Source organism: Oncorhynchus nerka, linkage group LG2 (genome assembly GCF_034236695.1).
Source record: "Oncorhynchus nerka isolate Pitt River linkage group LG2, Oner_Uvic_2.0, whole genome shotgun sequence".
NCBI lineage: Eukaryota > Metazoa > Chordata > Actinopteri > Salmoniformes > Salmonidae > Oncorhynchus > Oncorhynchus nerka.
This window is the reverse complement of record NC_088397.1, coordinates 51,002,811-51,027,096: the sequence shown is the minus strand read 5'-3', so window position 1 is coordinate 51,027,096 and position 24,286 is coordinate 51,002,811. Positions and strand designations below refer to the sequence as shown.

The 24,286-nt window shown below is 41.0% G+C and overlaps 1 protein-coding gene and 1 pseudogene across 1 annotated transcript; one reads left to right on the top strand and one right to left on the bottom strand.

The window, feature by feature from the left end:
- Positions 1 to 3,065: 3,065 nt before the first annotated feature.
- Positions 3,066 to 14,587, bottom strand: LOC115137189 (CCA tRNA nucleotidyltransferase 1, mitochondrial-like; annotated as a pseudogene).
- Positions 14,588 to 15,810: 1,223 nt separating this feature from the next.
- Positions 15,811 to 20,790, top strand: LOC115137184 (PRA1 family protein 3-like). The gene is made up of 3 exons (XM_029673323.2): positions 15,811 to 16,167; positions 17,782 to 17,999; positions 18,132 to 20,790. The coding sequence occupies exons 1-3, from the start codon at positions 15,989 to 15,991 to the stop codon at positions 18,308 to 18,310; spliced, it is 576 nt and encodes a 191-aa protein (XP_029529183.1). The 5' UTR covers positions 15,811 to 15,988; the 3' UTR covers positions 18,311 to 20,790.
- The last annotated feature ends 3,496 nt before the right edge of the window (positions 20,791 to 24,286 follow it).

Sequence of the window (24,286 nt, the reverse complement as noted above, 5' to 3'; positions counted from 1 at the left end):
CTCCCTGTACACCAAGTCAGAACAGTAGGATAAATAAAAGGGGGCATATAAGCAGACAATGAAAGCTTTTATAATATTCAATGATTACATTTCTAAAAAACAGTTTAAAGGCTACATGTGCACCACCAAGTCAGAACAGTCGGTGAAATTAAGAGGTGAAAATATACCAAATGATTAGGGTGAGGCACATGGGCAACTAACAGCTTACTACACAACATACACTTAGTATTACTTTCTTAGTTACAGTATACATATCTCCCTGGCATATTAATAATTTATGCAGCAACATACGAGACAATTTTGGACTCACCTTGTTGTGCTGTGCTCACTTGAACAGGAAGGTGGTGAAGAGAAGGTCCTTTGTGGGAAAATGTTGTCATCAAACTGTCATCAAAGTCTGGTATTCTCTGGATTGATGGTGCTTTCAAGACAACTGGAAACTCGGGGGGGGGGGGGGGGGGCATAACCATGATGACATCAGTGATCTTTAGGTGGTAGCTCTAGACAGGCCTGGGCAACTCCAGTCCTCGGGGGCCTGATCGGTGTCACACTTTTACCCCAGATCCAGCTTAGACACCCAACTCCAATAATGAACTAATCATGATCTTCATTACAAAATGCAATTAGTTTAAATCAGGTGTGTTTGCTAGGGATGGGGAAAAGCATGACACCAATCATGCCCCCAAGGACTGGAATTGCCCAGGCCTGCTCTAGAAAAATGCCCGAGTTCCGAATGTAGTTGGATGAAAGTTCAAAATGTATTTTTCCAGTCGTAGCTCATTTTTACCGAGGTCCCAGTTGTCTTGAACTCACTAAAGTCTGATTTCGCAGTTCCGAGTTGTTTGAGCACGGCAAAAATCATGCTTCATTGGCCATGCTGTCAATGTTGAATGTATATCATTTTAAACTAGGAAAAGAGACCCTTAATCTTAGACTTAGGTCCACACAGCTACTCAACTGAATAGCAGGCTAATGATTGCTTTGCAATGCTTGCAGTTTGCCACTGATTCCTTCCAAACCACTCATTGTTGAATTTGCGATTTCTAACTTGTTGTGTAATGTTTATGTCCAATGGCCGATGAGCACCGATTTGTTTTATCTATAATTTCTCTTCATTATTTCGCTTCATACAGTTGAAGTCGGAAGTTTACATACCATAGCCAAATACATTTAAACTCAGTTTTTAACCATTTCTGACATGTAATCCTAGTAAAAATTCCCAGTCTTAGGTCAGTTAGGATCACCACTTTATTTTAAGAATGTGAAATGTCATAATAATAGTAGAGAGAATAATTTATTTAAACTTTTATTTCTTTCATCACATTCCTAGTGGGTCTGAAGTTTACATACACTCAATTAGTATTTGGTAGCATTGCCTTTAAATTGTTCAACTTGGGTCAAACATTTCAGGTAGGCTTCCACAAGCTTCCCCCAATACGTTGGGTGAATTTTGGCCCATTCCTCCTGACAGAGCTGGTTTGTAGGCCACCTTGCTCGCACACGCATTTTAGGTTCTGTCCACAAATGTTCAATAGGATTGAGGTCAGGGCTTTGTGATGGCCACTCCAATACCTTGACTTTGTTGTCCTTAAGCCATTTTGCCAAATCTTTGGTAGTAGGCTTGGGGTCATTATCCATTTGGAAGACCTATTTGCGACCAAGCTTTAACTGCTTGACTGATGTCTTGAGATGTTGCTTCAATATATCCACATCATTTTCTGTCCTCATGATGCCATCTATTTTGTGAAGTGCATCAGTCCCTCCTGCAGCAAAGCACCACCATTTCATGACACTGCTACCCCCGTGCTTCACGGTTGGGAGGGTGTTCTTTGGCTTGCAAGCCTCCCCCTTTTTCCTCCAAACATAATGATGGTCATTATGGCCAAACAGTTCTATTTTTGTGTCATCAGACCAGAGGACATTTCTCCAAAAAGTACAATCTTTGTCCCCAAACCGTAGTCTGGCTTTTTTATGGCAGTTTTGAAGCAGGGGCTTCTTACTTGCTGAGCGGCCTTTCAGGTTATGTCGATATAGGACTCGTTTTACTGTGGATATAGATACTTTTGTACCTGTTTCCTCCAGCATCTTCACAACGTCCTTTGCTGTTGTTCTGGGATTGATTTGCACTTTTTGCACCAAAGTACGTTCATCTCTAGGAGACAGAACACGTCTCCTTCCTGAGCGGTATGGCGGCTGCGTCGTCCCATGGTGTTTATACTTGCATACTATTGTTTGCAAAGATGAACGTGGTACCTTCAGGCATTTGGAAATTGAGGTCTTGGCTGATTTATTTTGATTTCCCATGATGTCAAGCAAAGAGGCACTGCGTTTGAAGGTAGGCCTTGAAATACATCCACCTCCTATTGACTCAAATGATGTCAATTAGCCTATCAGAAGCTTGTAATGCCATGACATAATATTCCAAGCTGTGTATTGGCACAGTCAATTTAGTGTATGTTAACTTCTGACCCACTGGAATTGTGATACAGTGAAATAATCTGTCAGTAAACAATCATTGGAAAATTACTTGTCATGCACATAGTAGATGTCCTAACTGACTTGCCAAAACTATAGTTTGCTAACAAGAAATGTGTGGAGTGGTTGAAAAATGAGTTTTAATGACTCCCACCTAAGTGTATGTAAACTTCCAATTTCAACTGAATGACAAGGATTAAAAAGGATTTGCCAGTAGATTGTCAACTTGATTCATGATGACTGCTAGCTAAGATCTTGAAAGTATGATGTTGACATGTCCTATCAAAGCTACTGTAGATATAATGTGATTTGACGTCATTTTATCTGTGGCCAATGACCTTGAGCCTTCTTGGATGGCCACTTCTAATATAACTCTATGGCAGCACCCAAGGGGCTTGAATTGTATAGCTCTACCCTTAAACTTGGCGGAGAGGTAGTGTTCCCATGAGTGACAGAACACTGAGCCAATCACGGCGCAACGCACTGTCTTTTCTGCTGGCTTCCTCCACCACCACAGAAAGCACTGAGATAGGCTGAAACACCTGCATTTTGGAGCTGCCTTACTAAAAAAAAAAAAAAAAGAGACCATGTTTGTATGCGGCTTTATTAACACAATGATATATATTTTTTGTTTGCAAACGGATATGTGACATGTATTAATGCCAAAATAACATGCAAAACCGGAAATCCCTGAATGACAGGTTGACACTGGCCTTATCAAGGCCTCATTTAAGACGCCATAATGTTTCATCTGTAGGCAGTGCTTAATTTGAGGATAGGATCCGGCACCTATCAGATTTGACTTTGTTTGTTCCGGCACCTATTTGCCCGGATCTGGTACCTCTCGCGGCATGATTTATTCATTGTTTAACTGTTTGCACTATAGACATTCTAATAAAAGCAATCAGCGTTAAATCAAGTTGCCTCCTTGTTATTTCTCCTGTCCCCAGAAAGACCATTGTGTAAAAGCGTGGTAATCCTTCTGTGTAATCATCCTATACTGTTACACTGATTCCAGACCGGCTCTCTTATTTGTACATAGAGGTTATGGGGAGTGGTGGTCAGCTAGTGAAGAGGTCCCTATGTAATCACGTCACCTAGGCTAGTCATTTCCCTACTGAATTTTAATCGTGGGAAAGTAAAAACTTTTTTTTTTAAATGGATAAGAAAAGGCAATCAATTTTGATGACAATTTCCAAGTCCAAAAACCTAGAGAAAGATGGTGAATCAAACTCGGAACAAGACAGAAAACTGTCAGTGCCAGAGGAGAGGAGTACGGGGCAAACTGTTCCCGATGGCGATGCTTTAGCTAGCAGCGATACTGATCCCGGCAGTGTATCACCACTGGCACCTCCACTAACTAGTAAGCCTACTAGCGAGTCAGACTGGGAGGGAGACGGGAAGCTGGGGGGCAGTGCATTCACCGACAAAGTGCTCTGAGCAGGTGCAATTTGCAGTTCAACAACAAACAAAGGTATAACCCCTGGTTTGTCAAGCAGAATTCAGAGTTGGGTTGTACAACATGCAAAAAGGTAGGGAGTTTGTGTCTAGAAACGACTGGAGAGATTAAAGTAGCAAAAGAGTGGGTGGAATGTACGGTAATTTAACATCACATGCCATAGGCGTAAACAAACAACAAAAAGCCCTCAGAAAACTTTTTTTTTTAAAACATGCCCAAACCAAGGCACATTTGGTGGCAGCAAGCCTTTTAGACAAGGTTAAAGAGGACACCCAGGTTATAGTTAACACTCAAAATGAAAAAATATACTCTACAGCCAGTCTTCCGGACAGCCTTAGGAGGCTAAACATCAAAGCCACAGGCCACAGGCTTTGTGCAAGAAATTGACTCTCATGAGTTAAATGGACTTGACATGGTGAGAGTCAATGTGGGAGGTTTCGGAAACTAAGGTAGGATTTTTTTCTTTACAAACTTGTTCTGTACTGTGAAGGTAATTTGAATATGTGCTTCACATAGGCAGGATGCCTATATATTCTCATGTGTGTGTTCTGCTGCAGCCGACATTGATTTATTTTATTTGAAGTTATATTCCGATATTGTGATTTGTTCTACTGCTACATTGAGGTCTTACAATTATATGAAACGTGTGTCTTGTAAGCTCCACAGCAGAGTATGTGTGTATATGCATATGGCATTTTTTTCCCCCAGTGTCGTCTAAAAATGTTGCTGTACATTCATGTCTAGAAAATCAGACTAAGAAATTCGGACTTGTGTAAGCCTCGCAAATATACTAAAGTATGTGTGCATACTGCAGTAACGTCTAAAATGCTTTGAATTAAATCAGCACCTTGTAGAGTGCTGTCTGTTTCCCCACCATGGATAGCCTACTTGGCTGTTTACTCTGTCTGCCACGCTGCTATGTTGTTTGACAAAATGTATTTCTCATTGTGTTCTGGTACCTCAGAGCCCCCCAGGATAACCCCCCTCTTCTCGCGCTCACTGTGTTCCGGGACCTCCCAAGTTGACAAATTAAGCACTGTCTGTAGGTGCTACAAAGCAAACATTGGCGTCATCTGAAACTTCACCGCTTGCTCTGTAATATCAGTAGCATTTTGATTTCATTAACACATTTCTTACATTAATTCATGAATATAGAAAAATATAAACATGCATATTGAAAATATACATTTCTTTTTATTTGACAATTTTTTATATACAGTGGGGAGTACAAGTATTTGATACACTGCTGATTTTGCAGGTTTTCCAACTTACAAAGCATGTAGAGGTCTGTAACTTTTTATCATAGGTACACTTCAACTGTGAGAGACAGAATCTAAACAAAAATCCAGAAAATCACATTGTATGATTTTTAAGTAATTAATTTGCATTTTATTCCATGACATAAGTATTTGATCACCTACTAACCAGTAAGAATTCCGGCTCTCACAGACCTGTTCGTTTTTTTTAAGAAGCCCTCCTGTTCTCCACTCATTACCTGTATAAAAGACACCTGTCCACACACTCAATCAAACAGACTCCAACCTCTCCACAATGGCCAAGACCAGAGAGCTGTGTAAGGACGTCAGAGATAAAATTGTAGACCTGCACAAGGTTGGGATGAGCTACAGGACAATAGGCAAGCAGCTTGGTGAGAAGGCAACAACTGTTGGCGCAATTATTAGAAAATGGAAGAAGTTCAAGATGACGGTCAATCACCCTCGGTCTGGGGCTCCATGCAAGATCTCACCTCGTGGGGCATCAATGATCATGAGTAAGGTAAGGGATCAGCCCAGAACTACATGGCAGGACCTGGTCAATGACCTGAAGAGAGCTGGGACCACAGTCTCAAAGAAAACCATTAGTAACACACTATGCCGTCATGGATTAAAATCCTGCAGCGCATGCAAGGTCCCCCTGCTCAAGCCAGCGCATGTCCAGGCCCATCTGAAGTTTGCCAATGACCATCTGGATGAACCAGAGGAGGAATGGCAGAAGTTCATGTGGTCTGATGAGACAAAAATAGAGCTTTTTGGTCTAAACTCCACTCGCCGGGTTTGGAGGAAGAAGAAGGATGAGTACAACCCCAAGAACACCATCCCAACCGTGAAGCATGGAGGTGGAAACATCATTCTTGGGGATGCTTTTCTGCACAGGGGACAGGACGACTGCACCGTAATGAGTGGAGGATGGATGGGGCCGTGTATCGCGAGATTTTGGCCAACAACCTCCTTCCCTCAGTAAGAGCATTGAAGATGGGTCGTGGCTGGGTTTTCCAGCATGACAACGACCCGAAACACACAGCCAAGGCAACTAAGGAGTGGCTCCGTAAGAAGCATCTCAAGGTCCTGGAGTGGCCTAGCCAGTCTCCAGACCTGAACCCAATGGGAAATCTTTGGAGGGAGCTGAAAGTCCTTATTGCCCAGCGACAGCACCGAAACCTGAACGATCTGGAGAAGGTCTGTATGGAGGAGTGGTCCAAAATCCCTGCTGCAGTGTGTGTAAACCAAGAACTACAGGAAACGTATGATCTCTGTAATTGCAAACAAAGGTTTCTGTACCAAAATAGTTCTGCTTTGCTGATGTATCAAATACTTATATCATGCAATAAAATGCAAATAAATTACTTAAAAATCATACAATGTAATTTTCTGGATTTTTGTTATAGATTCCGTCTCTCACAGTTAAAGTGTACCTATGATGAAACATTACAGACGTCTACATGCTTTGTAAGTAGGAAAATCTGCAAAATCGGCAGTGTATAAAATACTTGTTCTCCTCACTGTATATATTGTAGACCATAATATACTCTGCAGGCAATTCAAAGTTCCCGAGTAGGATCTCTGCTACTTCTAGAGTTATAATCCCGTTTGTAAGCATTAAAAGCAGAGTGAATGTTAAAATGGATTCAAAATGGTTGCGTTTGCTGGTAATTTGCAGGATGTGCAATGATGCAAGTAAAAGGTAATCCAGTGATTGGATTGGTTACATTGCCTACTATGCCATTTTCTCTGTATATAATTTATCATAACTCTAACAGTATCAGATCTCACTCTGGAACTTTGTAATTCCATAACGGTAAAGCCAAAATGCAAAAAATATGCCAACTTTGATTCATTATTTCTCATTTTTGCTTTTAGATACAAATGTCAAATATATGTCAACAATTCTTCCTAAATCATGGTCTTTTTTTGTCCTGGTTTCATGAGGAATCACCCAAAACCTTCATTAAATAGCCTAAATATTTCACCGGAAAAACCACACAATACACAAGCTGCTTTCACCCTCAAGCCATTTGATGAGTCATTCTCAAAACAAAATGGAAAATTCCTGGATTAACGTTGTTTTTTTTCGCCCCACAAAGACCGCCTTGCTGAGATATGATTATGGGACATTTAAACCAATCCCACATTACTCATTAGACTTTCGTTGCTCTAATCTCACCAAGCACCATTGAGAATTGGCAAACTATCCAGTTTTCAGTTACTCTTATTGACTGAATCCAAACTAAACACCAGATTGCCCAATCTCAAAGGCATTTCAGGGCAGGCAATATACAAATGGTCCCGGGAATCTATACTGCCACAGATGCTGAGAGATTGCAGTGGCTCTGGTTGATTACAAACAAAACAAAAAATGTCAGACAGCTGTTTAGCTGAGAGCACAATATCCAAACTCTATGTGCTGCACTGGGATAAATTAGTTCATTTCAACGCTGTAAAAAGAAAAAAAAAAAAAAAGTAGTTTCTCTCTCATTCTCATATCCAACACTCAAAGATGTGTGTGGGGGTAACGCCTGATGGTTGCAGACGTTTACAGTTCTGTGAACCAGTGCAATCAACAGATTTCAATCAGGGCCGTGCACACACACACACTCAGCCCCTTCCAGCGCTGCACACACTGGGATCAAAGCCGAGCGGCTTTGTTCATCTCTTTTTTCCACATGTCTCGTAGGTTCTGTAGGATAGTGCCAATCTCCCTGCCAGAGGTGATCCCCATCTTCCTCAAGTCGTGCCTACTCGCGGGGAAGCGAGGAGTGGACCATCTGCTCATCTCTGCCAGTAACTTGTCCTCGCCCTAGTACTTAAGCAGCTGACACACTTTACTTTGAGCATCCACCTCTCACCTCTGCAAACAATATACATAAAATGATCTACTAGACCATGTGCTGCTGTCAGGTTAGGCCATCCATGGCAAACTCATTTCCAAAAGGACACCATCTTGACAGTCATAAAATTCTAAATATAGTTAGTATCATTACATCAACTCATTTTGTTATGCAATGGCTGTGCTTACATCTATGATATAGTCAGTGTAGGGCTTCATGCTGTCTGAATCATCCTGCGGATTTATGGAGGTCTCGTCTGTGTTTGACCAGGAAGTCATGGGCTTGGGAGAATGGTCTTTCACGTGCTGCCAGACCTGCTTCATCTCCTCCATGTCGCCCTCTGCAGGTAAACCTGGGAATAAAAGCATAACTCTTACACAACTATAATTATGGGACTATCTAAAAAAAAAATGCTCTAGCTGAGAACATTTCTAGTGATCTGTCACCATGAGGACCTAAACACAGTGCTTTGAGGGTTGCTTTACGTAATTGGTTGCATGACTCCTACATGCATACTTTAGGTTTTAGTTTGTACTTAGTCAGTAAGACTCATTGTAAACTGGATAGTTTGCCAATTCTCAATGGTGCTTAGATTAGAGCAATGAAAGGCTAATGATTAATGTGGGATTGGTTTAACTGCTCCATAATCATATCTCAGAAAGGTGGTCTTCTTTGACCAATGTATGGGGAGAAAGGTGGTCTCCCCACACCAATGTATGGGGAGAAAGGTGGTCTCCCCACACCAATGTATGGATGTATGGGGAGAAAGGTGGTCTCCCCACACCAATGTATGGGGAGAAAAAAAAAGTTAATCCAGATATTTTCTATTTTGTTTTGAGAATGACTCATCAAATGGCTTTAGGTTGAAAGCAGCTTGTGTTGCGTGTTTTCTCCGATTGAACATTTAGGCTATTTAATAGTGCTGAGCAAATAACCAACATTTAAAAGGGGGGTTTTGGTTTGGTTTTGGTTGACCAAAGTTGGTTCAATTACTTGAATTGCATTTAGTTCTTTTTTTTTTTTGTAAACCCAAAGTGCCGTTTCTCTAGAGAAATGAAATTTTTCACAAGATAAATCAAGTCCAACTTTGTGGGGTGCTGGGCTGAAGGGAGTTGTCATTAAGCAAATATTCAACCTAGTTCAGCGCAGAAACGTGGTAATGAACTAAAATTACCATAATCCATTGCACCGGTTTCCAGTTTCGACAAAGATGGATACAATTTTACACCTGCCTTGTAAGATACACAGACCACATGAGAGAGGAATGTACACAACACAATGATACGAGCAAGGGATAGACACAGTTTATGAAAGCATGCCTTATCTACTTTGAAGAACTAGTAAAATGGTTTGTAAAACAGCTCTGCAGCATGCATAGGAAGGCTAGCCTAGCTAAATTGGATGACTAAAGACAGTACAGTATGTGGAGCACGAGATAACATTGTCTGGCTGTATATATATATATATTATTTTTATTATTTTAAGTTACCGAAATCTAAAATAAATAATCTAATCGAAACGACCTCAAAAGGCACTAATTACTCAGCACTACTATAATGGTTTTGGGTGATTCCTCATAAAAAGGCCAGGCTTTTTTGGAACTTTAAATACATTTCCTCCATAAAATGGTCCTTTTGAGTAAGGATTGTTGATATATTTGACATCTCCCCATACCATATTTCCTAGGAAACAGGGCTTTCTACCTCACCTATGTACTGAGCCAGGCCCAGCTCATACATGACCTCTAGTGAGTGAGCAGCATGGGTGTCTAACACCATCTTCTTCAGCTCAATCCAGATGCGCGCCCCTGATATGGCTTCTAGACTACGGGCGTTCTCCCTGATAGCCTCCAGGGGTGCAGGGTCATGTTCCCCTGCCTTGACTGACACTGACCATAAAACCTGGGGGCAGACCGGTAGATATTGACAAGGACAAAAACGCCATACAGAAACACTCACATACTAAAGTCGAATTTGTTAATTGCCATAGCCAAGTCCAACATTAACACCTGTCCCATTGACACCCCAGACAACTCTGGATTAACTGAAATATCGTAATATTCAAATCAAATTTATTGGTCACATACATGTGTTTAGCAGATGTTATTGCGAGTGTAGCGAATTGCTTGTGTTTCTAGCTCCGACAATGCTGTAATATCTAGAAGTAATGTTTAACAGTTTCACAACATATACCCAAAATACATGTACGTCTAAGTAAGGAATGGATTAAGAATATACACATATGTCAGAGCGGCATTGGACTAAGATACAGTGGTGTAGTATAGAATACAGTTTATACATATGAGATGAGTAATGCAAGATATGGAGACATTATTAAATTGGCTAGTGTTTCATTTCCTTAAAGTGGCCAGTGATTCCTAATCTATGTCTATAGGCAGCAGCCTCTGATGTGCTGGAGATGGCTGGTTAACAGTCAGTGGTGTAGTATAGAATAAAATACAGTATGTATAGCTGAAGTCAGAAGTTTACATACACCTTAGCCAAATACATTTAAACTTCGTTTTTCACAATTCCTGACATTTAATCCTAGTAAAAATGCCCTATTTTAGGTCAGTTAGGATCACCACTTTATTTAGTATTTTATATTTCAGCTTTTATTTCTTTCATCACATTTCCAGTGGGTCAGAAGTTTACATACACTCAATTAATACTTGCTAGCACTGCCTTGAAATTGTTAAACTTAGGTCAAACGTTTCGGGTAGACTTCCACAAGCTTCCCACAATAAGTTGGGTGACTTTTGGCCCATTCCTCCTGACAGAGCTGGTGTAACTGAGTCAGGTTTGTAGGCCTCCATGCTCACACACACTTTTTCAATTCTGTCCACAAATTTTCTATAGGATTGAGGTCATGGCTTTGTGATGGCCACTCCAATACCTTGACTTTGTTGTCCTTAAGCTATTTTGCAACAACTTCATTGTCCATTTGGAAGACCCATTTGAGACCAAGCTTTAACGTCCTGACTGATGTCTTGAGATGTTTCCTCAATATATCCACATAATTGTCCTGCCTCATGATGTCATCTATTTTGTGCACCAGTCCCTCCTGCAGCAAAGCACCCCCCACAACATGATTCTGCTTCACGGTTGGGATTGTATTCTTCGGCTTGCAAGCCTCCCCCTTTTTCCTCCAAACATAACGATGGTCATTATGGCCAAACAGTTCTATTTTTGTTTCATCAGAGCAGAGGACATTTCTCCAAAAAGTAAAGTCTGGGTTTTTTTATGGCTGTTTTGGAGCAGTGGCTTCTTCCTTGCTGAGCGACCTTTCAGGTTATGTCGATATAGGACTCGTTTCACTGTGGATATAGATACTTTTGTACCTGCTTCCTCTAGAATCTTCACATGGTCCTTTGCTGTTGTTCTGAGAATAATTTTCACTTTTTGCACCAAAGTACGTTCATCTCTAGGGCGTCTCCTTCCTGAGCAGTATGACGGCTGCGTGGTCCCATGGTGTTTATACTTGAGTACTGTTGTTTGCACAGATGAACGTGGTACCTTCATGCATTTGGAAATTGCTCCTAAGGATGAACCAGACATGTGGAGGTCTCCAATTTTTTTCTGAGGTCTTGGCTGATTTCTTTTGATTTTCCCATGATGTCAAGCAAAGAGGCACTGTTTTTGAAGGTAGGCCTTGAAATACATCCACAGGTACACCTCTTATTGACTCAAATGATGTCAATTAGCCCATCAGAAGCTTCTAGAGCCATGACATAATTTTCTAGAATTTTCCAAACTTTTTAAAGGCACAGTCAACTTAGTGTATGTGAACTTCTAACCCACTGGATATGCGATACAGTGAATTAAGTGAAATAATCTGCTGTAAACAATTGTTGGAAAAATTACTTGTGTCATGGCAAAACTATAGTTTGTTAACAAAAAAAATGTGGAGTGGTTGAAAAACGAGTATTAATGACTCCAACCTAAGTGTATGTAAACTTCAGACTTCAACTGTATGTGGTGCCAAACTGGATCAGAACATCTACTGCTTTCTCAGCCAGGCAGGAGACCGCTTCCTGCTGTAGATGAGCAACCCAGAACTATGGCAGTGTGTTTGCCTCAAAAAGCATCTTGCTTCAATCAGTTTACTCTAGTTCAGAATAAAAATTAACTGTATTTGAACAGCAATAGTTACAACCTAGACTTGTTTTCAACAATAATTTCTACAGCGAAATGTACAGTAGGCCTGAATTTTTCATCTTCAGCTGTGCTGTTTCTTAGGGTTGCACTATCAGTAGCTAGCTAGGTTGCTTTGGCTAATGTTAGTTATTAGCTGTGTAACGTCACAAGGCCAGGGGATTGTTTGAAAGAGGATCTCACATCTACTACTATGAGAGATAGTACTCCCTTATTTCTGCTTACAGTATCATCATCACCTGTTATAAAATGACAACAATGCCTTGTTGGCTGACTTACTTTCCACTGTCGAAGCACTGTTTCCTGAAGCACTGTTTCCTGAAGCACTGTTTCCTGAAGCACTGTTTCCTGAAGCACTGTTTCCTGAAGCATTCTGCCCTGTTCTGAAAGAACTCCCTGTGTTTACCGTCATGTTGTGCCTGGATGTTTGATCAGGACGTGTCGTTTTATTAATTTGTTCGTTTTGAGAGGCTCATTACTAAGCGCTTCCCCCCACAAAACACATTGTGGGTGCTCCTCGTTATTTCTCAAAGTTTGTATGAAAGAGCAGCATGTGGGTCGCGGAGTGAACTTCAAGAAAACTGCAGAAAAAAAGTTCCGGTAAATTGCAAAGCACACAGGCATCTTCCCCCTTACCTCCCCCACTCGCGCAGCTGTCAAACTGAGCAGAGACCGCTGCTGAACCGAGAGCGCAGTTGCACTTGGCCAAATCAATTCCAGTAATTAATGAAATATTATACATTAACTTCACGACCCTCCATTAACAGGTCCGCAAACCAAACTTTCAGAAACGCTTATATATAATCCAATCTAACCCCGTTTGGACAGAAATCAAACCAGACATGTTTTTTGATTTTCTAATGTCAAGTTTGACATTAACGCCAGAAGAGGTGAATATATATACTATAAACACGGAGAGGTCTCTACGGCGAGGTCTCTACGTCTTTCTGCCAGTCTGTAAGTGAACATCCACCTGCAGTGTGGTCACCTTAAAGTTCTCATTGTGAAGCTAGAGATGAAAAGACAAATGTGTTTTAAAGGCATACACACCTCCTGTACAGCATAATTTGCACTACAATGACTGTAGTGTGAAAGTAATTATTCCCATCATGGCAAGATCATAGTGTAAAAAGAAAGGTTGCTAGTTAAAGGCAACATCACTTTCTTTTATAACAGCAGTCTTACATCCTGTATCTTTAATTTGATTGTAAAAGCAGGGAATATTTGTGTATAGCTGGTCAAACTTCATAGTAATCTTGAGATGCGCTTACTCGGGCAGTGATGGTCCCATGCTTCTCCCATTTATTGTTGATCCTCCCGATCCCTGCAGTCTGGAACATGCTCTTCATATCCTCTGGTGTTGCCATGGTCACAAGTCCACATCCTCTGGCTGTTTCCCAGACAAGAGGTCCCGCGCTGCACCCCCTGCTATCCTCAGCTCAAACTTGTACTTCTCAAAGAGCTCTATGGAGAAAGACAGACATGCCTAAATACACAAGTTGATCAGATCTATACTGTTGACATGCATTGGCCCCTGCATCACCCAATTATAATTACAAAAAAGTAGACACACTGATTAATACATTCGGATCCAAACCTGCTTCTCAAGTCCTGGCCTCTTCACTAATTAGAGAATAAAAAAACTACTTGAGAGGATCAACTTCTGAACAGTGCTACGAATGAATTTGCATGCCACAGACCTTGAAAGGCAGTTATGAATATCTAGACTTTGATCCAGATAAATTGGTTGGTAGCTAACTAAGTAAAAGTTGATGAGAATGTGATTAGACCTGTCTTCTGCTCTCACCTGCTATTCCATTCAGTCCAGCACTGAATAAGGACTGTACCTCTGTAGTCTTCAGCTGCATGGTAAGGAGACTTCTGAAACTCGAAGTGAGACGAACTCTGCTAATCACCACAGGATTCAGGATTCTCCCCCACATCTAGATGATGTTGAGCAGAGGGACTGTTAGCTAGCTGTGGTTAGCTAGCTATGATGTGCAGTGGCAATGAATGAACTAACGTTTAGTAGTGGTTGCAACACACATTCTGCTAATGTTAGATAACCCTAGTGACCAAGCAGCTACCGTAGACATTTCATTACAGCTAGTAGCTAGCCTGCAGACATTCCATGTTTTTCATATAACCAGGTTCCGCTAGCTACAGTACAGTAGCTAACTGAAGCAAGCATATTGGTTAATGTGAGCGAAAATATATATATATATATATATATATAAATAACAAGTAAATGCGGTAAAGTATACTTACATCGTCATGCAGTTGGGTATACATTTCATGTGAACTGACCTTCAACAAAATATGAAGAATTTCACTACTTTCGGAGTGTTAGAAACATTCCCATACCATGCTTACATTCCCATACCATGCTTATTCAACAGCAGGAAGTGTGCTTTCACAACAAGAGCTCACTGACCAATGAGAGTGCGTTTCGTCGTTAAAAAAAAGGCGGGGTAAAGTAGAACAACGTGAGATGTCACGCAAATATTTGCATGAACTGTTACTTTGTTGTACACTTGTGTTCTCGGTCTGTTACGACTTTTAGACTGGAACTATATGGTTGATGACGCTTACATTGATTCATTAGATCACTCTGAAATATATATATATATATATAACTTAATCAGAGAGATTAGTGTTGCGCAGTATGCCGAAACTTTTTCAGTACTAGAACATGAAAAACGGTTCGGTACTATAGTTTGTGTACTTTCGGTACTTATGTCAAATGTGTCCACGTCATCTACTGATTGGGAGAGGATCAAGTATGTCGGTGCGTTCAAGATTACTGGAAACTCTGAAAAATATGATGTCGTGATGTCAGTGATCTTCAGGTCAGAAAGTCCCGAGTTGGAATTCCGATTCGGATGACCGTTCAAAACGATTTTTCCCGGTTGGAGCTTGTTTTTTCCCCCGAGTTTACAGTCGTCTTCAACGCAGTGAAGTCGGAATTTAGAGATTTCTGAGTTCCCAGTTGTTTTGAAAGTGGCATGTCTATCAGTGTAGCAAATGCCCCCTTATAGTGTGAGAGCACCATACCTGCTCCACTGATGCCTCGTTCAAAACAACGTGCTACTTCTATACAAATGATGTTGAATAGTACAATAAAATAAGTCCCAAAATAATAAGTCCCAAATGGAAGGGAAATAGATTATAGTCCCATGAAATCAGCCAAAACAAGCTCAATAAATCAATGCATGCACACACTCCTATTAAATATGAATTTAACCGTATTATGAATAGGCCTAGGCTACGTCTTTATTTTCCCAGTTTATCACTGTACTAGAGATATACCATTCAAATAAATGATTACCATTATGTTGTTATGTAGTTTGATTGGTAAAAAACAAAGTCAAATCGAGGATATTTAAAAAAATATATATTCATGTTTTATTTTTATGTTTAACTCACATAATACAATTTAAGCATATGCATTAAGGTGTCTAATAGAATACACGTGGAAAAAACAAACACATTTAGACATTAATAAATGCATTCCTATACCTTCCAAAATATGTGTTTACGCCGGTGGGGTAGTGCCAAGATGGAGGCGAGTTGGCTTCAAAATAGTGCCATGATTATCATCTAGTGTGTATATAAATAATTGGTTTATATACATCATTGGTTGACTGGTTAGTTTGAAAGCTATCGCGAGAAATGGAAGGGGTATTTTTTTAATGATATTTGAGCGTAATCTTCCTTTTGTTGTAGCCAGACATACGTTCTGCAGCCTACAACAAGCATATTAATTATATTTCATAGTCTTCATACAGTAACAAAATGGCTAAGGTAGAACTAACACCGCTGAGACCCTGGGACGATTTCTTCCCAGGTTCTGACCGATTTGCTAAACCAGACGTGAGAGATCTACCTAAATGGAACAACAGGGTTGTCAACAACTTGCTTTACTATCAGACGAACTATTTGGCGATGGCTGTCATGGTTTTCCTTATTGTGGGGTAAGTAGCACGAGACGCTCTCCACAATTTGTATCGACAACATAAAATATCTGGAAATCTGCTTTACTGTAGGCCACCATTGCATAGTCTATTCATCGATGTTAACTCTGGCCATCACCATAACTGTTGTGTTGACGTCTATAAAAGCTGCAATCTGGGATTCGTTTTTGAGCAAAATGACAGCCCCGCCACTTGTTTTGGTATAGAGGCCTACATTATTGGCGCTAATTGTTTTTTTGTTGTGAACAATGGAGTGCATGTTGGGTTATGATAGGGTAAAACAGTTGCGCTAAAAGCTGAAGCATACATTCTTAAAGAATACTTTTCAGTGGGTAGCCTATGACCAATGAACATATTCCCATATCTAAGATTGTACTTTTAACTGATGCCAGCCTGAAATGAAAGTGTTGGGTATCATTTGCGAATTTTGGGGGCAGAGAGACTCACTTTAAAGTCTAATCATAGGAGCTTCCTGCCATGTTAATTTCTACCAAAGCATATGTTGGCATTTTGTAATTCCTTACAATTCATCTGAATAAGCTTTCTCCTACTATTGCCATGTCTGAAGGATTGGCAGCATGATACGGCTAATGCCAAGGGAGACTGAGTGCATGATTGGTAAAACAAAGTCTCCAGACCTATTTTGGGCATAGAGGATGTGGGCACGCTTCACAGGTTGAGAGACTTGTCTTGCATCCCCCTGAAACTCGACTTGCAACGTCTTATTGCAAATGTAGTTAAGCTTTTCTCTTATGATGTTCACATTTAATTTCACAATAATTTTAGAAAATTAATATAAAGGCCTTGCAAGTGTCTCATTTCTTCATTTGTTTCTAAAGTTGCTCAGATTTATGACATTGTCTTTTCACAAATGGTGGAACATGACAGTGCATTACTAACACTTGATCACAAAAAAATGACTTAAGAGGAAGAGTTTCCACTTAAGAAATGTGGAGTTAGGGTTTCTAAAAATAGTCATATTTTGGCTAGACCTACTTGATTATGATGACACACTGTTGCTATGGTGGTCAGCTACTAGGCCCCTAATCCCTGCTCACTCATCAGCTGCTGTTCTAGATAACAGGAATATGAGATGAATAGAGCACAGAGAGTAAGCTGTCCTTAATCAAATAAATAAAAATAACTGTGGGTTGGGGAAAGCTCACCATTGGAGTCTGAAGATGTAACGTCAGAGCGTCGTATGATCTAAAACAACACTAGAATAAAGTCTGAGACAAACTATTGGAAATTCTAACATCCTTAACATAGCCTGTGAAGCAATGTCAAAACTACTTGCTGTTTAAAAGTTCCTCTCATCCTTCATCAGGCCATTTATTTTGCCAGTTATAGTAAATGTCACTGCTTTGTAATCTCTTGATGATGTAGATTCACTTCAGTAACACGTCACCATAATCTTTGAAATTGCTCTTATTCTGATTATGAGCTAATCATGTTTTGTAGAAATACACATTTTCATTAGAAAAATTGGAAGTCATGTTGATGTATTGACAGTCTTTCACCACTAGATGGTATCACTGACTACAATGTATGAAAGATCAACTGTTCCAGCCAGTGTATGATCCTACCCCTTCAGTATGTTGTGCTTCCCTGCAGGTTCCTGAACCCTATGGAGATGTTCATGGGCATGGCGGTGGTGTCATTGGTCTTCCTGGGCTCAGTGTGGGCTGGAGAGAATAAGGCCATGATCAAGGACTTTAAGCGGCAGAACCCCACATTGTTTGTCATGGCAGTGATGCTTGCCAGCTACTTCCTCATGTCTCTCTTCGATGGCGTCATGGTCTTCATATTTGGGATCACGTTTCCTCTTCTCTGTACGTTTTGTTTTGTTCGTATTAATTGTTTCTTTTAGCCTACACTTCATTATGTCATCACATTAGTTCTAGGCAGAGAGGTGTCGTGTACATTTAAGAATATTAATCTGCATCTATTTCTTTGGATTTCAGTGATCTTTGCACATGCCTCATTTCGCCTTCGCAACATGAAGAATAAACTGGAGAATAAAATGGAGGGGGCGGGGCTAAAGAAGTCACCAATAGGTATTCTACTGGATGCACTGGGCCAGCAGGAAGAGAGTCTGCAAAAGATCCAAGAATTCTTGGATGGAAAACTAAAGGAAGGATGAGAACTCCACACAGACGCCGCAGTCCCTGTGTTGTCGTAGGTCCCCTATCAGCCTCCCTGGCCTCTGACCGGATGGGAAAGGATTATTTTGCACACCCCCTTTTAACGTGCAGTCTCATTGCATGCAGTCAATGTTGAATGGGAATGATTGTAATACATCTCAGCTTGTTTGAAGACTTCAGCTAGAAACCGTATTGCCTATTGCACATGCAAGTGTATGTGTGTCTAGACTAGAGAACATGTGTTGAAAACACAAGCGTTAGTTTAACCTCAGGGTATTTGTTACTCCACCCAAAACTTGTCAGAGCACTTTGTTTTTTAAAAGTAGTGATGTCTGCATCTCAATAGTTCACATGTGAGTCTTCCCCGATGAATGGATTTCTGTGTGTAGTTGGGCAAGTGTTTCCAAATCCTGTATGCAATATTTATACAACTTATTTATATTTTGTGACCTTTGTAAATATAAGGAGTGAAAATATTGTGGCGTTAAAAGCAAAACTGTGACCGGACTGATTGAGGTCACTTGGTTTGAAAAATTAACAGAACTAGGTTTATTGTTCCATAGATGAATTCACAATTTATCTCGCAAATTAAGCAGTAGGGAATTAGCTTGTTAAAGTGCTGTGCATTCTCCCTTTTACTGATGCAAACATTGCAATGTGAAAATGCTGATTTGTGGAGAGTAGACCTTTACTTTGCTACTAAACTGTACTACCTTTCTTATTGCTCTCATTCCTCAGATCTGGAGGTGTTTAATCTATGTTTAATTATTTTCAATTAAGAGAAACAACTGACCGGCTTGGCTATGAAGGAGAAATTGTGAAATCACTGTAAATTATTAGTTGTGAATTTCTGTTTTCAACAAGTGTTAAATAAATACAGTACCAGTCACGTTTGGACACACCTACTCATTCAAGGGTTTTTCTGGGGGTTTTCTATTTTCTACATTGTAGAATAATAGTGAAGACATCAAAACTATGAAATAACACAATCATGTAGTAACCAAAAATGTGTTTAATCAAAAAATAGTTTTGATTTTTCAAAGTAGCCACCCTTTGCCTTGCTGACGGATTTGCACATTCTTCGCATTCTCTCAACCAGCTACACCTGGAATGCTTTTCCAACAGTCTTGAAGGAGTTCCAACATATGATGAGCACTTGTTGGCTGCTTTTCCTTCACTCTGCGGTCCAACTCATCCCAAACCATCTCATTTGGGTTGAGGTCGGGTGATTGTGGAGGCCAGGTCATCTGATGCAGCACTCCATCATTCTCCTTGGTCAAATAGCCCTTACACAGCCTGGAGGTGTGTTTTGTGTCATTGTCCTGTTGAAAAACAAATTATAGTCCCACTAAGTGCAAATCAGATGGGATGGCGTATCGCTGCAGAATGCTGTGGTAGCCATGCTGGTTAAGTGTGCCTTGAATTCTAAATAAATCACGACAGTGTCACCAGCAAAGCACCATCACACCACCTCCTCCATGCTTTACAGTGGGAATCACACATGCGGAGATCATCCGTTCACCTACACTATGTCTCACAAAGACACGGCGGTTGGAATAAAAAATCTCACATTTGGACTCATCAGACTAATGGACAGATTTCCACCGTTCTAATGTCCATTGCTTGGGTTTCTTGGCCCAAGCAAGTCTCTTCTTCTTATTGGTGTCTTTTAGTTGTGGCTTCTTTGCAGCAATTTGACCATGAAGGCCTGATTCACGTAGTCTCCTCTGAACAGTTGATGGTGAGAAATGTTACTTGAACTCTGTGAAGAATTTATTTAGGCTGCAATCTGAGGCTGGTAACTCTAATGAACTTATCCTCTTTTCTGGATTGACTGACCATGTTTTAAAGTAATGGACTGTCATTTGTCTTTGCTTATTTGAGCTGTTCTTGCCATAATATGGACTTGGACTTTTACCAAATAGGGCTATCTTCTGTATACCACCCCTACCTTGTCACAACACAACTGATTGGCTTAAACGCATTGGAAGAAAATAAAAAACAAGGCACACCTGTTGATTGAAACGCATTCCAGGTGACTACCTCGAAGCTGGTTGACAGAATGCCAAGAGTGTGCGACGCTGTCATCAAGGCAAAGGGTGGCTACTTTGAAGAATCTCAAATGTAAAATATATTTAGATTTGTTTAACACTTTTTTTGGTTACTACATGATTCCATGTGTGTTATTTTATAGTTCTACAATGTACAAAATAGTACAAATAAAGAAAAACCCTTGAATGAGTAGGTGAGTCCAAACTTTTGGCTGGTACTGAATATGTTTCAAGCAGGAAACCATAGTTCCTGAACCCAAGAACGCCAAGGTAACCTGTCCAAATCACCCCATAGCACTAACATCTGTAGCCATTAAATGCTTAGGGTGTTTTTTTCTCACTGAATTCAAAGGTTTATTTAATAACAACATGGGACAGAAAGTAACCTGACATTCTACGCTAATAAAAGGACCAAACAAAAGAACCAAGCCAATTGTGTCCTAATAAACTATATGAGAGATATTCAATATTGTGAATTTCATCATCAAATGACCTTTGAACAAGCGTTTGATTTAGAACTTCAAAGGAATGTGGGATCCTAACCTATGTCCCATCAGCATTCACTCAGCGCCTCACCCTGTTTTATCTCCACAGTACCTCCAGGGTGATGGATGGCCTAACTTTTTCCTTCTCTCCACTTGTCCCAATCCTAATCAATAGGCTGCAGTAGATTATAGTGAAGAGCGGAATACTGCACAGTCAGTGACAGAGTGGATTCATCTGCAGTCACTCAACGCCAAACTTTCTCTGGATTGCTGTTGTCAGCTACATTGACCTCTCATAGGTGCACATTGGAAATTAATTTCAAATCACAAAGTGATCATTCTATTGCACTTACAAGCCTTGGGGAGAAAGTTTTATGATTTACATAACGGTGTCTTTTTTAAGGGTGTGTGCGTGAGAGAGATGGAGAGAGAGAGAAAGATAGACAGCAGGAACTGATGGCCTGGGTGTACTCGGGTGCAGTGTTTTAAGTGTGAGCGGTAGAGAGAGAGTTCAGCTGCAAGGCCTTATCGGTCCTCTCGGAGAACTGCACAAGTGTGATTTATGTCTCCTCCTGCACCACTTTTCCTTCATGCGGACGACATTGAGCAACCTGGGAGCACACGAACGCACAAGCCCAAGCGGCAGTAAACTCAAGTCTCAGAGCAGAGAACACCGTGGAGGCCCTTGTTCTCTCTCTCTCCCCTCCAGCTTTTGTGCTGATTTACACAAATATGTCTGTTGTGTGAAGCAGCTCGTCCAACAGGCATGTGTTTGGTGTATTGGCTCCTGATCTGAACAGATGTTTAGTGTGAGGCTTTAAGAACATACGTGTTCCTCTGGCAAGGAGCCCGGTGAGGAAACATCCTTTGTGCTGCAGAGACTCTCCCCAAAACACACGCATCTTTGCTGTAGTGTGTGTGTTTGGAATATTTTGAACAGGGATTCAAAAAAGTGTTTCCTAACTAGCCATTACTGGCAGACCATGACCAGTGTAACCCTCCCTATCAGGCTTTTTAACTTTGCTGTGTGAATGCATTTGCCCACAGTTTGCTGACACAGCACATGTAGTTTTGTATTTAGCATTTTCTCAGGCTGTTGTGTTCTCATATGCTGTTATGAGTTTGCGGATGACAACATCTGTCTCTTGTTGTTTTTGTTGCAACAAGTCAGTCACTGGGCATGAAATGGAGTAATTCAGCATAATGCAACATTCATGAAGTCAGGTCAACACTGTCAGCTGGCTGTGCCTTAATCCATCATGCCATCAGAACCCTGTATCAGTCGGTCATATCCCGCATGAGACCACTTTAATCTGCAGTACTATGAGACATCTACCCATTATTACTGTTTCTTCATGATCTCACAAACAATAACCCACCCCCCCAGTTTAGGTGCAGAATACTGATCCAGCTAACCTCTCAACTACAGGTCAGGAATATTGCTCCCTGAGCAGAAGTAAGACCTGCTGCCCTGAGGCGTGATGACCAATTATCATCCGGATTGACAGCTGCTTTACCCTGAGCAGGGTAAGAAGCAGGCAGGGTCTAGCTAGCCACATGTCTGCACTTGACATCAGGGGAGTGTCTTTGTGGTCTATCGACACACACAGGATCCCATTGTTTATGTAGTCTTGTGTCAGCTGGAACAGCCATCGTCCAGATAGGAGGTGGAGAGACACTGGGGAAGACAGCTGTTGTCCAGGGAGGAGGTGGAGAGACACTGGGGAAGACAGCTGTTGTCCAGATAGGAGGTGGAGAGACACTGGGGAAGACAGCTGTTGTCCAGGGAGGAGGTGGAGACACTGGGGAAGACAGCTGTTGTCCAGGGAGGTGGAGGAGAGAGACTGGGGAAGACAGCTGTTGTCCAGGGAGGAGGTGGAGAGAGACTGGGGAAGACAGCTGCAGAAGTATGTCTCTCTCAAGCTCTGCCTCGGGTAAACTCAAGGACCTGGAACCCTCCCCAGAGTTCAGTGGCGTTAAGAGCCATAACACTTCAAGGAGGGATACACAATGCAAGCTGGTGAACTGTAGCCTCAATAGTAGGGTCAACAGTGGTGGAATGGTAGTAGGATATACTTGAAGTGCTGAGAAATGTGTGCCGGCTGGCTGGGGAGGGAGGAAAGAGGTGAAGGGTCACATTCTGCTCCATGGATGAGTTGAGGCGCCATGTTCCGGAAACACACTCGCACTACATGGACAGAGTTTTGACTAGTAAGTGAAGTGAAACGTTGCAAAATGTAGATAGAAATCTAATGAATAGAGCGGACTCCTTTCCCTATTCAGCATGACCATTATATCTGTACTGCATTTCTTTTTGAATGTTCTTCAATGTTGTACCCTTCTAAACAGGCCCAGGTTTAGAGCAGTTTACTCTAGCTTGTAATTTATGGGAAGGGCAGTGGGTGTCAGCCTTTAAACAAACTGGTTTGTCTGGTTTACAACTTATGCAGACACATAACCAGCTTGACTACACAGTGGTCAGAAAATGGAGCCCGAGCACCCTAATTGAGTGTTAAATTCTGAGGCTAGCAACAGTTGTTTACAGCTATGACAGGTTATACTCGTCACATTTCACCCCAATAAGTTGCCACTAGCAAGTGCAGGGGGATAGATATACACAGAGCGTACGAAACATTAAGGACACCTGCTCTTTCCGTGACAGACTGACCAGGTGAATCCAGATGAAAGCTATGATCCCTTATTGATGTGACTTGTTGAATCAGCTTCAAAATCAGTGTAGATGAAGGGGAGGAGACAGTTTAAAGATTTTTAAGCCTTGTGACAATTGAGACATGGAGTACGTGTGCCATTCAGAGGGTGTATAATACTGTGACATAAGTGTAAGAGCCATTTGAAAAGACTGCCTGAGATTTCCGTCTGTTTTGGCGGGATGGCGTCATGGCCTGCCTGGTGACCTCACCAGGCGGTACATTAGTTACAAGGCCAATAAGAAAGAGTTCCAAACCTCTCTGCCAATAACAGTTTTTGGTTTTCCACTCCCCACTCAGACCACTCCCAGGCAGTCCGAGCAAATTTCTTAATGAGAAATTGCTCTTTGATAAAGTTATTAGTTTCTTTTTGACCATTGTAATTAAACACAATCACTGTAAGGTACTTAATTGTTACCCAGAAATGATTTGATATAAAACGGCTGCATTGGAACTTTAAAAAAGTCATTATATCATTGTCCTGAGCTGTAAATTCATCATTTTAAGTTTAAAAAAAGCATTGTACTTTCTTTACAGTAAAACCCAATGAACTAATTACCCTGGCTGAACGTAGACAATTTAATTTAAGTGCTTGATTTAAATGGATCTGGATTTAAATCCTCTTTTACTGAATCAGTTACTGGAGATTTGTTCTTTTCAGTTATAACAGTGTTTCTCATGACACATTAATAGCAACCATTTTAGAGAGTAAAACACGAATGAACTGAGGA